General features: G+C 40.7%; 1 protein-coding gene across 1 annotated transcript in view; it reads left to right on the forward strand.

The window, feature by feature from the left end:
* The first annotated feature begins 2,591 nt into the window (after positions 1-2,591).
* Positions 2,592-17,509, forward strand: part of LOC128360113 (protocadherin-16-like) — a 73,708-nt gene continuing 58,790 nt past the window's right edge. Inside the window, exon 1 of the mRNA XM_053320443.1 lies at positions 2,592-4,391. Coding sequence (XP_053176418.1) covers positions 2,592-4,391 — 1,800 coding nt within the window. The remainder of the gene's footprint in view (positions 4,392-17,509) is intronic.

Below are 17,509 nucleotides of genomic sequence, written 5' to 3' on the forward strand. Positions count from 1 at the left end.
ACTGTCTATTGTAAGATTTGCCAAACCAAAGGCCTGCTTGTCTTCATTGTAGTGCAAGAAAGACAAATAGCACTTCACAGAAAAAGTGAAGTAAAAAATGAATAAGCAAAAGTATTTCCAGCTATCATGAAAAATGAATATCTGACAAACATGATCTAGAGAAAGTGGAGAAGTAGAAAGACTGCACTGATGTTCTGAGTATTCACTGCTGGCAGGGATTTTAATGCTGATTCCAGTCATGCTTGCAAAGTGCCCAGAAAGATATCCACTGTATTCAAGCAGAGGTTTCATTCTACATGGAAATCCTAGAAACCCTGGAATTGGTCGGTTTACTTGATTTAGAGGATTCAAAAGAAACTGGGTCAATGCTGTAGTTACTTCCAAGAACGAGGTGTGATAATGATGTGTTACACATACATGCCAGTGTATAAAAAGTCAATGAAGATTTTGCAATTTATAATTAAGACATTTTAGTTCCTTTGCTGAGGGTACATGGGGGTTAATCTTTCAGTAGTTACATCATCGAAACACAACTCTTCACCAAAGTTTAACTACCAATGAGAGGACAATGATACAAGGAAAACATCTGAATCCAAGCCACAGTGGGATTGGCTTACTAAATATAGAAGCTTTCAAGTGCAGCTACTCTGAACTCAAATAATGATACAGACCTGAGTCAGGCTTGATGGTGTTTCTTATATATTTGTAAACCCTTCTTAACCTGGTATTGTGCAATTAGTCTACCCGGCTGTGTCTGCTATATCCATTAGGCTGCTCCGCTCTGCAGAGGTCCTCAACTGTAGCTCAACCAGAGAGTGCATTATTTCAGTTGTGGCATTTGTAAGATTCTGGCCTTGAAAAGTTATCCTTTGTGCTTTTGGAGAAAGCTTTGTAAAAGTGCATCGCCAGTGTTGCAGTAAAGTAAATCAATACTGAGAATTACGAGTTCAAGTTCTGTCAAGATTTCAAGATGTCACAGATGTTCTTATATTTTTGCCAAGAACAGCAATCACAAAGCAACTTAAAGTATGGCATGTAATGGCAAATCTGTAGTGCTTGCCTTTACGGTCCTGTCATTTGCAGTTATTACGGTCTCTCTGCTAGTGAAATGAATTAGGAGTGAATGAAGCAAATTGGCCAAGAGTTCATTTTTAAGGTTAAACTGTAATAACACAGAAAGTATGTTAAGAACACTGATTTTCATGTCATACATATTTCCAAACTAGTAATTCTCCAAGGTTCCTCTGTATTCATACAAAGTTGAATTTAAACCAGGTTATGACTTTAAAGTTAGCATCTTCAGTGTTGTGGCCACCGAATCACAGCAGACTGAAATTAGCCCTGGAATCCTATGTGCTTATGGCTAGATTCCAGCAGACCTCAATTACAATGCTGTAGAGCCAGAAAAAGGGAGAGAGGTAGACTGCATGGAGCCCTTCAACTCTGCTGCACGACTCTGACACTCAAACACACTGTCACCACCATGGCTGAGACAGATTACCACACTTGTTCAGTGACACATGGGAGGTATTTAGTGCACATACACAGATAACCAGATGTTTTGTGAATGTTTCTTTGCAGGTATCAATTAAACCACTGGGGGGAGCCTTTAAGAGCTCTCATCTGAAAAATGTAATACAGTGCATTGAGTTTCTATGTATAGCTACAGTGCAGTGTGTCCAAACTGTTGACTGGTACTGTTTATATGTCCCCCTCTCTAATTTAGCTAATTTTCCTCTGCAAACAAGTTAAAGTAATTGTGAATTACATGAAGTTATACAGAACCGCAGACAATTGGAAGTCACTTTCTTTATTTAATGAAAAAGACACAATCATTTCCTGTGTGCCAGACACTTAGTGGTTTTGGATAATTCTACAGATGGTCACAGTCTTGTTGAACAATTTCCACATTGCTCCACTGTGTCTCTCAGTTTCAATTACAGATGCAAGGAATTTTAACACCCTTGCTTCTTTTACACATCAATATTTAAATGTTACATCCCTTTGATTTTACACTCAAACTCTTAATTCTCAAATGTATTGAAATATAGATGCTTACTTGGGGAGAGTTAAATATTTTAAATGTTTTTTAGTAGAGTGTTTCAAACTTTTCAATCCAAGAGAGCTAAATGTGGCAACACACATAAATATTAAATCCAAGACCTCACCTCATAGACCGACTTAAGAGGGTACTGCTATGGTGAACACGCCAGGTAGCCTTTGAGATCTGCACCTTTTTAATAAGAGTCGGATAACGGCAGCCAAAGGCTTGCTGTCTGAGGTAGTATGCTACAGCCTGTGTTTTTGCTGTTTCTTTAGCAAAGGAGAGCTTTTTGGTATGTAACAAGGTGTTGACTTATTAGGTGAAGTAAGAAGTGGAGGAAAATGTTATGTGCAGGGCCTATTGTATGTGCTGTGGTTGGGAACAGAGCCCATAAAACACATGGGAAAGTCTTTATGGCATTTACTTATTTTTCTTAAACTAACTTGCAGAAATAATACACCTTTTCTTAGTTTTTGCTGTTGTCAGGTTTTTATATTGCTCAGCTTTTCCTCTTTGTGTGTCTCCAGGTTTAAAAGAAGGAGCCAAAATGAAGACAGCTGCCAAGGGTTTGGGGAAGTCTGTAATGAACCCTTTGCACCGTGAGGGTTGGTGGAGCAGAAGGATAGTGCTGATGGTGTATGTCGCCTTGGAGCTTGTAACAATCCATTCACCTGTGGTCCTAGGGACCCTTGACCTACAGCTTGATGAGGAACAACCAGCAGGCACAATTGTAGGTGATATCAGTGCAGGACTTCCTACTGGCGAAAAAGCCTCTATGTACTTCATCTCCGACCATGAAGGCACGGGTGTAGGCAGTGATTTGGACATAGATGAGAGCACTGGCATCATTAAAACTGCAAAGGTTCTGGACAGAGAATTGAGGGACAGATACAACTTCATTGCAGTCACCATGAGAGGTGTGACAGTAGAGGTGACCATCACAGTGAATGACATAAATGACCATACCCCAGCGTTCCCAAGAAAACAGGCTACCTTTAAAATTCCTGAACAGACAGCCATCGGCACCAGGTTTCCTCTTGAGCCAGCTGTTGATGCTGATAAAGGCCAGTTCACCACTCAGGGTTACCTTATCAAGGATGGAAACGTTGGTCAGGCATTCACCTTGGAGACCAGAAGGGGAAGCAATGAGGTCCTCTATCTGGACCTGGTGGTCAATGCCATCCTGGACAGAGAGAAAAGATCCACCTACACACTATCTTTGGAGGCCTTTGATGGTGGTTCCCCTAAAAGGACTGATCAGATGACATTGGATATTGCTGTACAAGACATTAATGACAACGCTCCTTTTTTCAACCAGAGCCGCTACCATGCCATAATATCTGAGAACCTACAACCAGGAAGCAACATCCTGCAGGTGTTTGCCACAGATGCTGATGAAGGAGACAATGGGATGGTGCTGTATGAGATCAACAGAAGACAGAGTGACCCAGATCGTTACTTTGTCATTGACACCCGCACTGGCATCATCACCCTCAATAAGCCACTGGACTTTGAGATGAGGAGAGTCCATGAGCTGGTGGTCCAAGCACAAGACAATGCAACCCAGCCAGAGGTGACTAATGCCTTTGTCACCATTCATGTCAGAGACTACAATGACAACCAGCCTACAATGACTATCATCTTCCTCAGTGAGGATGGGTCTCCTCGAATCTCAGAGGGTGCACAGCCAGGCCAGTATGTAGCCAGGATCTCAGTCACAGACCCAGACTATGGAGAGTATGCCAACGTTAATGTGTCACTTGAGGGAGGAGATGGAAAGTTTGGCCTGACGACGAAAGATAATATCATCTATCTGATCTGTGTGGACAGGATTCTGGATCGCGAGGAGAGAGACACATATGAGTTGAGGGTGATGGCAACAGACTCAGGCACGCCACCTCTCAGGGCTGAGTCCTCCTTCATCATCCAGGTGACTGATGTAAATGACAACCCTCCTCTGTTTGATCAACCAGTTTATAGACAGGTTATCCCTGAAGTGGTGTTTCCAGGGAGCTTTGTGTTACAAGTGACAGCTAGAGACAAAGACCAGGGCCCCAATGGGGACATTAACTACAGCATCCTGAAAGACAAAGGTGCTTTCTCCAACTGGTTCAGCATAGACTCTGTTACGGGGATTATCACTACTCTCTCCCAGCTGGATTATGAAAAGAACCCCAATCCCAGTATAACTGTGTTGGCGACAGATAGTGGAAAACCACCTCTGTCCTCTACTGCAGTGGTCAAAATCATACTTCAGGATATAAATGACAATGAGCCTGTTTTTGAGAGGAACTTCTACAATATGTCCATCAAGGAAAACACAGCTCCAGGAACTTGCATTCTTGAGGTAAGATATTTTCTTACTGATGTATTTTGTAAAAAAAAATGTTAATTGATCAGTTTTATAAACACACTCATGAACTAATGCTGAACTCATGCAAGTCTGAACTCAACTTGAGGGCAATCGTGAAAAGCATAACAAATGGAAATTTATTTGACAAATAGGAGAGAAATTTGTCAGACATTGCTGATTCCCTTTACTCCTCTATGGAGAGTTATTTTTTAAAGGTAATGCTGTTTAAATTTTGGCTGTCCTCCCCTTCACCTCTCAAAAGGTTTCCAGGGTAACAGAGGCAGTGTAAAGTCCTCTGTCAGCCCAGGCACAAAGGGGTTTTTCACATATTCACAGGCAGAGACAAATTCAGGGCTTTATCCAAAGAAGTAGATGTCACTTAACTCTCAAAAGGGACCTTAATTAGGCTAGTTGAGCGTGAGAAAAAATGGGTATAGACGACAAGATGAATTAAAGTTCAGACAAATTACAGCAACCACAGTGACTGCAGTCCTGTTTCATTAAAACACATTGTTTTCTTAAGTTTTTGGCCATCTTATTAAAAAGACAGCTCTTAGAAAAAGACACGTCATCAGTAGTTTAAATCATCCAAGTCATTTCCTTTGTCAGCAAGATCTGTAGTATTGAAGTTTATACAAATTCTTTTTCACAAGTGTGTGCAGTAGTATTGCATGGATCAAGGACTTGGATACAGAGTGCAGTTCAGACAGGGCCTAGCAGACGGGATCTTGGCCCAGGGTATGGCCTTGGGAGAGGGAGGGGAGCAGGGAGACGCGGGCCTTACCACGACTCCTGGCTTGAATGCAGAAATAGAAGCTACGAGGGCTTCTTGTGGGAGGTCTCTAATTATAAATCTCAGTTACCACAAGGATGAGGGGAGACAGGGATGTACTGAAATTTGGAAAATGAATCAAAGAATAATTAAAAAATGTATGTTTTGGAGAACTGTAAAACTCTATGATCACGCTTTCCAGTATGGGTTGAAGTTCATGTTCTGTGAAAATGTCTGAAAACCCTATTTATTTTTCTCTTAAACTAGAGTTTTGTCTTTCCTTTGCATTGCCTCCAAAATCAGTACTACCTGCTTTCACAGTTCTTATGACATGCTTGATCAGTGGCCTCACATAGTCCAAGTATGAAGTAGTTCTTCAAAGCTGCTACTCTCTGGCTACTCTTGGGCCTGCCTGGATGCTGCAGACATGTGTTTGGCGGGCCATGTGAGAACAGACTGCTCTTACTCAGGGTGCCAGCACTACATCCAAACATCTCAGCAAGACATCTGATGACTGCCTTTTTTCTCTGCATACGAAATGTCCTCTTTTTCCATTCACAATGCTGTCCAAAAAACATTACAATATGGGTATTGTGATCATTGATTGAAATGTTTGAAGTGGCTCGATTCTTTTTTTCTCCACAGGTCACCAACATAGCAGTTCATGATTATGGTGATGTAGTCTGGCTACACAGTGCTGTGCCTGTGATATTTTGTCCCTTTCCCCAATACATCAATTGGTTTATGGATGACTTTATAATTAGATATGTGGGGGTAAAAGATAACTAAAAATAAAGACTTAAGCCTATTAACAGCAATCAGTCTTGCAATTCAATATTCAAGATCTACAGCAAAGAAAATAGGTCATCCATGAGAGGGGAAATCAAATACGACATGAAAAACAACATTTTAAAAACCACAAGCTGTATTGTGGAATGTGTTTCATGAGCCATTTCTAATTCTATCCTCCCATTATTAGTTTTCATACTGTGTCCAATTTTACAAGTCCTCTGAATTGTGTAGAAGTTAAATATAACTGTTAAAGCAATGATCGAATGCCATAAAAGAACCACAATACCAAAAAGAGCCATCTATACTTTTTTTGCATCTATTTGATCCATTTATGATGTTCTCTTGCATTGTTTCTTATCTCTGATTTACACTGGATTACACACATGAATCCACTTAAGATGTATTTTCATACTGTACTTTTTATTACAAATGTGTGAAATGTTCTTAGGGCAAAAGGAATGGGAACAAGATATACAAAAATCATTACTGCAAGTTCATTTAATTTGGTCATTAAGCATGAAGGCTTTTGTTGCTTGACATGGAGGAAGAAGAGTAATACATCAGTCAGCCTTTCTATTTCAGTATTCAGTAAAGCAAAGTCTGGTTATTTTGGCTTTAAGCCTTATTTGCCATTAATTCTTATATGTGTTATTTCACTTTTGAAGTAATGAATTATTCCAGTTCGTTATGTCAGAATCTTACATTAGGGAATAATTTACACCTCATATTATTGCAGTTTTCTGTTGTTTGTGTGTTCTTCTGCTAAGAATTGCACCTATGTCTGTTTTGGGAGGTTGTTCTGGCTCCAGTAGAAAGGCGAGAGGGGATCTCCAGGCAGCTGAGGGGGAAATGAGCCCTAACAAGCACTGGCATGAGTGGCGGAGGTGACATGAGCAGGGGGGCTTCCTTGTCTGTCCGTTGGTCTGGCCCTCTCCAAATTTTTATCTGATCTCACTTCAGTTCTCATTAGCTGGGTGTGAGGATAGACCAGACCTAATTTTTAAACCTGCCTCCCCTATGTTCATGACAGAATGGACCTCTTGTCATCAGTGCAGCCCCCTTAGAAACATGAGACGAACACTGATTGCTGTGAGTGAAGGAGCAAACATTAAGCCATTTTTCCTGTTTGGATCTGTAGCTCAGACAAAAACATTGCTGATATTGTGTAGATTAGTTATACTTTGGCTAAGATTTCCTTTGTGATACAATTCTATGTGTTGCTAGTTTTTAGTCTACTTAACTACAGTTGATTACTACCGAACATTCTTGAGTGGTGTAACGTGCTACTATTCAAACACATGAATTATTTCAGGGAAATTTTTAAAGGCGTACCTAGTTGAAAGAGGTACCTCAGTGAAGTGGTACTCTGAATCACTCACTTCGTTCCTGCCAACATAAAAGCAACCAGTCTACGGGGAGAAAATACTCATAATTGCCCTTCAGAGAAGTATGAATGATTGAAAGGATATGTTTCTTCTCATTCTAGTTGTTCACAGTTTCTACCGTCTTTTTGCACTTCAGCGACCACCTACTGCCAGCAGCCACACAGGTGCTTATAACAGTAATTCCAATAACTTCACCAATTCTGTCCTTGAGTCTGTAATGGCTAGTGTGAAAAAGGTGGCTACTGCAGAGGTGTGAGGTAATCATTTTCCTAGTCCAGAATGGTTCATTATGGTTGTTGCAGTACAGTCAGAATAGAGACCTGGTGTCAGGTGTTTGATTTGAGGTGTAACTTTGGAAAGTCTGCATTAAGTACAGTGTGCTTATCATGACCTCTGCCTTTGTGTTATGTGTATGCAAGAAAACTTAGACTACATTCCCTGCACCTCTTCATATTTATAATTTATTATTTTTAAACAGTAAATTCATAAAAATTGCCAAGCACGAGTGATTATTTGAAGCAGATTATTTGAAGTGATTATTTGAAGCAGGAATTAGTTTGTTGTCATCTGTTTTATTAAAGCAACAAGCTCCATTTTTGAAATGTTAACATTTATATTTTGTAGCTATCTGCTCATTCGCATAACATTTCTCCTCAATATTTCGGTTGCTACTCTTACATGTTGACCACATTTTCCCAGCAGTGCTCAGCGTAGTACATTAAACCACTCATGTTGACATTGAGCCAAACTAAGGTTCTGCAAAACAACCATGCAAAATGCAATGAATGGGTGACTGAAAAGAACACCTGATTGCTCAATCATTCACTCTACATTTCTACTTTTTTCCTCTCTGTAATGGACTTTGCTTTTCCAGCTCTCTTTCCCGCTCAAGCTCTTCCGTAGTATCCAAATTAGACTCCAGATGTTTGGGAATAAGTGAGACTAACTATGGAGATGGGTGAAATTGCCACTGTTGGAATGGTATTTTTGTACACAAACCATGTAATCAATTCTCACCAGACATTTTCTGTGGAGGGTTTGTGACAAACGAAATGTTCACTTGTCTGTTTTAATACCAGACTGGCCTGTCTACCCGTGAGATTGGTTTAGCTTGAGGCAGGCTGACTCTGCTTTTGGTCTCTTTTGTTTCTTTTTCCCCCTGCTAACTACCAAGCTTCGCTGTGGCTCTGTGGTATAACAGTACATTCAGGGAATGGTAAAATTGCAGGAAACTGGATGTGCTACTTAATGTGTTCGCAAATGTAATACTTCCTTGAACACTTACTCCTGGGCCTAGCAGGGGCACTGAAGCGAACATAAACACTGATGTACATCTGGATAGAGTGTGGGTGTTCAGGTCAAAGTTGCTGTGCTGGAGACAGCTGAGTGCATTTTATTGTGCGCAGACGTCCATCAGCGAATCCACTGCCTCTCTTTCCACAGGAAAGGAAGAAAGTTGTGGTGAAATTTTTAATGTGATATGGTTGAATACAGGAGCTGGGAGGAAATACTGTTCATCAGTGGAAAACCAAAGTTTTGTGGATGTTCGCAGACCAAACTGTGAAATAAAATGAAAAGAATATTGCATTAGTAGACCAACATTGTAAATACAGGGTTTATTTTTGGGCTGCAACTAGTAATTAATTTAATTACTATTTCATTTTGTACTTATTTTTTATGATTTAAGCTTAATCAGAATCAGTCTGTTTGTTATCCAAGTGTGCAATCATATGAGGAATGTGTCTTGGCATTTGCTCCCAAAAATGCAAATGTTACATTGCTTTTTTGTCAAACCAACAGTCCAAAAATGATAGAAAACAGAGCATAATCTTGGCATTTGAGAAACTGGAACCATTGAATTACATATTTGGTTCATAAATGATGCATCAATAATCTAAATGCACTGTTAAACTCTTGGCTGATTGATAGAATTATCACTTCAGCAGTAGTTCCTTTATGTCAAATAGCTGATTGCTTTTGATAGCAACTAGTTTCTTTTATTTGTTGTCCAAATACTTTGTTTGAGACATTTTTGAACCACCACCTGCTCAAGCTTTCATGGACTGTTCACACAGGTGTAACCATCATTGTTGGTAGCTGTTTGATACGTGGGCGCTGAGTGGTAAAGCAAGCCGTGTTTACAAGACTTCGGGGTGACTGTAAAGGGTCAGTGCAGGCTGTGATGCAGCCGTGCTGAGTGTTGGCTGTGAAGCAAAAAGTTGAGAGAGATAAAAGTCTGCTGGAGGAGTTTCCTGCCCACATCTGGCAAGGAAGGAAGATGGGCTTATAAAGCTCTCTCGCGGGAACAGAAATTTCATTAGTACAGTCTGTCTGCCAGACTGTCTGCTGCAGGTGAGGCAGACCTCTCAGCACTGTTTCCAAGTATCTATGAAAGGGTGTGAGTGTAGTGAAAGAAAAGAGAGAGCGAAAGAAAACAGCTGAGAGTCTCCAGAGGGACAGTCGGCCTCAGGCAGCTGTGACAAAGCTCCAACTCAGCAGCTGGATCCAGCTGTTGATTCCTCCTCTAACGTCTATTCTCTGACTCTCAGGGGTCGAATCTCCTTCTCTCTTCCTGTCTCTAGGTCTCTGTTTGTCTCTTTCTCTTTACTCTTTCTCCTTATTCCGCAGACGTCTTATCTCTTCCTACTTCCTTTTCTCACACTGCTTTGTCCCCTCTGTGATCCAGTTACATCTCCTCACTTCCCCTGGTTTCCCTCCGGAGTGGTGACATGTGGATCAGAGCAGGTGAGAGCAGCACATCTGCTCGCCTAGGGACGCTTAGCCCTCCCCAGAGCGATGTGAACACACTGCCTTGTGGGTCCCAGGCAGACCAGGCCCAGGCTTATCTGATTTGGTGATGCAAGAAAGAAATGAGTGTAAATTACCAACAGAATGAAGTCAGACTGCAGGTGTGTGTGCTGTCACAGTCACGTTTTCACAGTGTTGCATTCAGGCTGAAGAGGAGCACTTTTGCTTGACCTTTATAAATAGAGACAATTATTCACTTTTCCTCACTCCTTTGACACAACTGAATGAAGGGGGATAGACTGAGAGGCTCGCTGTGATGAGGGCTGCCAGGCCTTCTGTTCTCACAGCCTGTGGTCCCCTTGCACATGTGCAAGGCAGTTGGCATTGCTAAACAAGCTGTGCATCAGGAAGCATCATCTGCTCGTGATATTAATTCTGTTCCAGAGCAAATCTGTGCTAAATCATCCATCCAGCCCCCTGCTGTCCAGCAGAAGCCACCAGACTGGAAAACAGACGCTAAGTGACAACTTGCCAGGTAACAAAAATCAGTAACCAGGAAACTAGATCCCAAACAAACAGCAACAAATCATTTTTTGGTGTGATGATGAAGCACAGGTAATGTAATGGTTGATACTCTGCTGCCAGCATGTTGTATTTTACATTCATGACCAAATTGCCTCTTCTTAGAAAGGCATGCACTATATATACACAGCCCTAAAATATCTTAACCTCTGAGCAAATTGTCTCCATATCCAGAACTCGACTGTTACAAAGAATGCATCGCTTTCGTCTGCCAGCAACCTCAGTCCCTTTTCGCTCCAGCCTCGTTGCTGCACTGACTGTCAGTTGAAATAACGATTTAGAAGAATGTTACTGGGCCGACAAAGCATATGGAAAGAGTGGTGCATTCAGTTACTGGGTGTGTGGTCAGATCATCCCATTTCTGCTCTCAATTAGATTCGTTTTGATTTGTAATCATAGGTCTGATTAGGACTGTGAAGGTAGCTGTGGGCAAAATGATTAGACAATACATTAACTTTCAGTAAGAGAAGCAGGTGATAGAATGCAAACAGACCAGAGGTAAAGATTGCAAAGGCAGTGCTCTCTCTGTGTGGTTAGGAAAATGTGGGACCTACACTGGCACAGTTAGAGCAGGATGTGTTTCAGATGCTTGTTAACTCTAATAATGCTATCAAAGCTCTGAGCCCATGTGTGCCCAGCATTAGTGCTTAAGTTTGGGGATTGAAACTTAGTGTTTTTGTGGTAGCAACTACTATGTGTCCAGACCCAGAAAAACTAGCAGTAGCAGTTAGTGTTTGTTCAGTTTGTATCATCCCTGTTAGATTAGTTTGTGATTTAAAACTAATCTTTTTTTGGCCATTTTCAAACTATTTTATTTAGCCAAAGTTATTGTACATCTACTAATGTATAATAAAAATGGCAAAACATTTGCTGGCACTGATAGTAGAGTTTAAGGCAGATTAATGCCTGTCTTAATTCTAGTGAGTTAGATATTTTTTCAAGACTTAAAGTCAAGATAGCAAGAAGAGGAGAAACCAGAAGGAGGTTTGCAGGAAGAGATGCTCCACTTTTACATTGTGGTTAGCCAACATTGTCTGTCTTGGCTTCAGACAGAGAGGCACCCAGGCCTGCTCCAACCAGACTCCCAGTCTGTGTGTACTGATGCTCCATGGTGGTCCACCCTCACACTGTTGGGTGCATATCTTGGAGCCTTCACCACATATACTAGAGACGCCCCTTGTGTTATATGGGAGAACATCTGTTATGCCTTATCTGTTCTAAGGTAATGCATCCACTCTGTAGATTAGTTTTAATAAAGAGACAACTGCTTGGCTTAACACAGACTTCCGCTGAGTGCTAGGAGGTGGTAGCAAGGGAGCTAATCTGATCCAATCAGGTCAGAACCATATTGAACACACACATTGCTGCACCTTGGAATGTAAAATGAAAAATACTGACCTTACATTTTTGTGTTTTTACTATGAGTTGCCTGTGCACACTGTGCAGAAGTTGCTTTCAGGCCAGACTGATCACCCTCAGAGGATGTATGAAAAATACTTCATGGTTAAGTGCCCAGAAAAAGTAAAAGTGCATACTGTCTACAGCAGCCTCAGCAAAGTCAACTCACCACAGAAATTGATGCAGACAAGGAGCGGGACAGTGTAGTAGCTTGGATAATGGAGAAACAAGTTATTGATGCTTTCATCAACTTTCAGCAATGCATCATTGCCAGGGCTGAGGGCATCCAGACATCTGGTTTCAGAAGCTGTCTCTAGCCACACCTGGCTGTGTCTTTATGGAGAATACCTGGAAATGATGCGTCATATATTTCATCAGATCTCTAACACAACTACAAAAGCCTCAAATCCCAGTTGCATTTCTCTCATGTGCTACAGAATACTGTATTATATCTCTTCTTCTTTTGCAAATTCTCTCTGTGCTGCTCTGGTAACACTTCGAAAGGTTTATGTTTTTGCGTCATAGTTGGATTGGCTCCTTGAGTACAGACTTACTCTCATGTGGTGGGCAGTGATGCTCACATACAGTATAATCACATTAAACAGAACTACACAGATGTGAATCATCTTCGTTTGCAGACCTGTGCAAATCCTTGGTTTGATGCCTGGAGAGAACTGAAGAGTCACCTGCTGCCAATTTTCACTATCAACAACTTATTGCTTACAGGCCCTTATTAGCCCAGACAGCGGATATGATGATTAATGTGGCAATTTTCCTTTTTATTTGAAGTCACAGCATGCTGGAATAACACTAGCTAATTCAAAGATCTGCCATGGACTGGGGAGTTTGTGTTTTTAACTCTTTATTAATCCAGGAAAAGTCGATGATGGCTGCTTGGTTGTTTGTTTTTTCCTTCTTGCATCTTATTCACAGCTTTCCAGTACAAGATTAGTCTTGTTGAAGGGTTCTTGATGATTATGGGAAGGGAGAGACTTATGCAAGTCACATTTTCATTGACATGTTCCCAGTCCACAATGCACACTTTCAATCATGAGCCCGCTGGTCTAATGTTTTGACAGTCCCCTGATAGATTGGCTAACTCCATGAATACAGGACACAGGCAGTTTCATCATCACTGGTATAACAATAGCTTTGATTAAAAATAAATGCTGTTTTCAACCTAAGGGGAGTGATTGAGTGATGTTTAAAGTTGATTTTGACAGCATCTGAAAAGTCTCCTCAGCAGCATCCATTGGATGTGTGATTTCTAAAGCAGGCAGAATGAAACATTTGAGATGTTGAGTCTGTTATTGTGCTGTAGAATAGATAACCCTCATGATCACATCATGGTAATGATTCAGAATAAGGACCATGTGATGCTTTTGTTTTCGAGCTTGGCTTAAAACTTCCTAATTCTCTATACATGAAACCACAAAGCATTTTATTATAGTGAGAGCTTATGTGTAGTAAGGGTTTAAGCTTTAGTTTTGTCACAATGCTTTGACAGTGACACCTTTAGTGAACAGTCATGGGGGTGTTTGGGAAAGATGAGAAAATATCTTCTTTTCTGGTTTTAAATCTCAGTCAGTTTCAGTCAGTGCTCTTACCCTCTCATCACTCCTGTCATTGCTGCCACTGCACCATTTTTTATTCATTGCTTTCCGTTCTGTGTTTTTTTTATTTTTTTTTACCTAGAGCATATTAATGCCATTCTTATTTTTTTCTTGATGAAACCACATATCAGAAGACAGTGAAAGTTTTGTGCAACCCTTTTACTTTGTTTGTGTTTTTCTGAAATGAGGATCTTTCTTTGGGAGACCTCACGGAGCCTCTCCCTCCTGCAGCTCTGTAAATGACTTGTAAACAGGCTGTTTAAGTGTGAAGTCACCCTGTGCCCTGTTGCTTCCGCTCTTTATTCATCATACACACAGAAGTATGGTGAATGTTTTTTCTAAAGAGCTGGGGGAGGGGCACCACAGTTGTTGTGGGACTTGGCCAAAACACGCTCTGCAGAAATTTGTTTCTGCAGGGGAGACACAAAAGAACAATTACTGAAAAAAACACTTTTTAAAGTCAGATTAGGCTATAAAGTAGTTCTAATAAATTATTGTTTGGATTTAAAGCTGTAAAATATCACAATAATTTGTTAATAAGGTTTTTAAAATGTTTTTCTAGATTTAGATATTTTGCTAATGACCTCCAGCTATTCATTACAACATTTTAAATTTTGAGGGTTTTTAAATTGTGCACAAGAATAAAAGAAAAAAATAAGTTGAGGAGCTACTGAATGGAAATCTGATATTTAAATTTAAATTCTTTTGAAAAGACTAACTAAAGAAACTGAAAAATAATTGAAACAAATGGGTGAACGGGAAAGGAGGAAGAGTGAGAAAGAAAGCAGATGCTGAGAGGCAAAAGGAGGCGATTTACCTCATGCAGTGTGCGTGCAAAAGTGGCGTGTAGATGAAGCTAAAGTGGTGGTTTGTTACCATGGTAATATTGGGAAACGAGGGAGGGTGGAGAGTGGCTTAAACAAAAAATCCCCATCGATTTCACGGGGAAATCATCATCTCAAAGTGTCTGTTTTTCCGTTGTAATTGCGGTGGAGTGTCTGTGTGCTACGACAGTCCCTAAATGAATTGCAGAGAGGTGATCTCATGAAACGTTGAAAGCTCAGCCACTCCACAGGCTGTACAAACAGTTTTTTTTTTGACTTTTTGTTTTTGTAAGGTACCAGACTGTTAAGAGTTAAGCTGTCCTTTTTTCCAGAGTTCATCACTGTACTCATTTCATTTTTGACTGTCTCACTGTCTCAGATATCATACGACATTATCAACACATTCTGGAGGTCTGGGGAACATGTAGCACAGTCTGAGGAGGATGTTTGTTTGGAGATAGAAACATCATGATCTCTTGGCCAGAGAAGGTACATTTATCCTGGTGTATAAACATAGTGTATAAACTGAGCTATCAGATGAATCCATATTGTATATCAACTGAGGTTTTCATTTGGAGGGGGAAACAGAGAGTAGCAGAGGACTGAATATGTTTATTCAACATGTTTGCCCTCCTCGCCACCCCCCACCCCCCCACCCTCCCTTATCCTTGCATGTTGTCAGTGGCTGGGCCTCTGCATCTGTCACGAAGGACAGACATGGGGGAGAATTCACAAGGCCCTCTCTCCCAAACTCCATCTCTGCCCAGACGTCTTTGTCCCTGCTTTTTGTCTCGCTGCAGGGACTTCCCTTCACCCTGTCCCTCACAACTCTCCTGGGCTCTGATAACACAACGAGGGCATCCTAATGAAGTGCCAGCATGATTAGATTCAATTTGCCCTTCATTTTCCTCTTGGGAGAGAAGAGCTATCAGTCTAGAAAACACTTCCCTCCAGAAACAGACTTGTCCCACACCTACATCCCCCTGTTTTTATCTCTTGCAATTTTGCCATGTAAAAGGAACGAAAACAACAATTTGTTATCTTAGACTGGACAAAGCCTATGTGGGCACTGTGGACAACAATGTATACACTCAAGGAGGGCTTTCGTTAAACTGACAAAAACATATGTGGTTTTGAAATCGTAAAAAAATACTCATGTCATTTGGTTGTATAACACAGGCGTGCAATTCTCACTAGTGGAAACACTGTGGCTGTAGCCTTTCTTTTTACAAAACTGAGTTGTGTTGGGTGTTGTGTTTCAAAGCTGAATTGTTGATGTTGCAACTTGTTGTCTGGATCAATGAGGTATTTTGTGTCTAAGGATTGCACCACTGATGTCACACTCATAAATTTTGATTATTAAGTAAAAAGTAATAATTTATATTGTTTATTTGGCTCAAGGTTTCCTGTAGCTAAATGATTTGTTCCGCACTTGTAGCCAAAGCAACTAAATTATATCTTTGAGATGCATTCAAATGTGATAGTAAAATATCTTTCCCCTCCTTCAGACATTAAGTTGGCCTGTAAAATGCATTAATATATCTATGGCGCAATTAAAATAATAGTAAAATATAAAGAAAAATTGTGTTTTGTAAGATATTGAGAGAGATGAATTGTGTAGTAGTTTGCATGCCCGTGTGTCGTTTCCCAGTCTGGGAAGGTGGGACAAAGATGCAGAATTTGGCCACTGTTCCAGTGTTTGTGCAGTAGGAGAAGGGTGCATCAAGTTGAGGCCAAACCAATCAAGCTGAAAAGATTTTTGGCCTGGACATACAAAAGACGATGCTTCAATCACAGCAGATCCATACCCAGGGACCAGTGGGATTTGAAAGTAATCCATGACTTAATTGACCTAATTCTTTTGTGTGTATGTGTGTGTGTACGGTTTGTGTGTGTGCGTGTGTGTGTGTGCTATGTGCATGCACTCGACTGAGTTGAAGTCATAAAGTTGGCCCGCCGCACTGATATTATATCACAAGGCAAGTATTCAAACATTGGAGCTCAATGAAACAAAATAGGTTACATTGATGCAAGTCCCCCTACACTCTTAAGCATAATTGTAAAGAGAGAGAAATAAACTGTCATAGTTCAGTGCATGCAGATGTTGCCATGGCTCCCAATCCGCTTCTATTGGCCAAATGTGTGTAAGTGAAGGAATCAATAAATAAGACTCGTTTGCAAAGTAATCCCTAATCACCCGCCCGCCACATTACTTTGCATGAGGACAGGATCACAGCTTTGGAGAGTATTTTTCAACAATAAGGGTGGGGATAAAAAAAGATCAATTGTTGGATGCACAATAATCAGGAAACCTCTTTTACCCCGCCAACTACTCATTTAACTGTTGACATATTGTCTTCCGTAATGCATACTGTTTGTAGTCAATGCCTTCCTAAATTGATTTGTGCATACAGATAGGTCCAGACACAACTCTGGTTCCTTTTATCTTACCTTTTCAGCACCCTGAAACCTGCCATGAAAAGGCAGTGCCAGGAAAGCAAATATTTAGAGGGTGTGCATGATAATATTAGCAAAGTTGTAAGGCGAAACTTAAACTTTATGTGTTTCTTCCATTATTCGGCACCTGTGTTAATGGTTAGGGGCCATGGAGAAAAGATGAGTGAGCAGAGGTAAACACACAGAGGTGCAAATGATATAGCAAGGATGTAGTCGGAATAAAAGTGAGCCTGTATGAATGAATTAGTGGATGTGAGTGCAGCAAAAAAACAAGTACCTCTAATACCCTTTAAAAGTGCTGCATGCTCCCAATTAGCTAATTTCTTACTCACCCAGTGCAACAAATCATTTTGTAACAGACAGAAAATCTGGGCAATAGGGGAACTCCTACAGGATTTTGCACTGTTCACATCCTGGTTTGGCTTGGGCTCTGCCTGAAAAGAAACAAGGAATGATTTCCTTTAGGTTACAGGCCATGATTATGCTAGTATATGAGGAAAGAGGTACTTACAAAAAATGTCCCAGTGGACATGTTGTGTAG

Source organism: Scomber japonicus, chromosome 6 (assembly GCF_027409825.1).
Source record: "Scomber japonicus isolate fScoJap1 chromosome 6, fScoJap1.pri, whole genome shotgun sequence".
Taxonomy (NCBI): domain Eukaryota; kingdom Metazoa; phylum Chordata; class Actinopteri; order Scombriformes; family Scombridae; genus Scomber; species Scomber japonicus.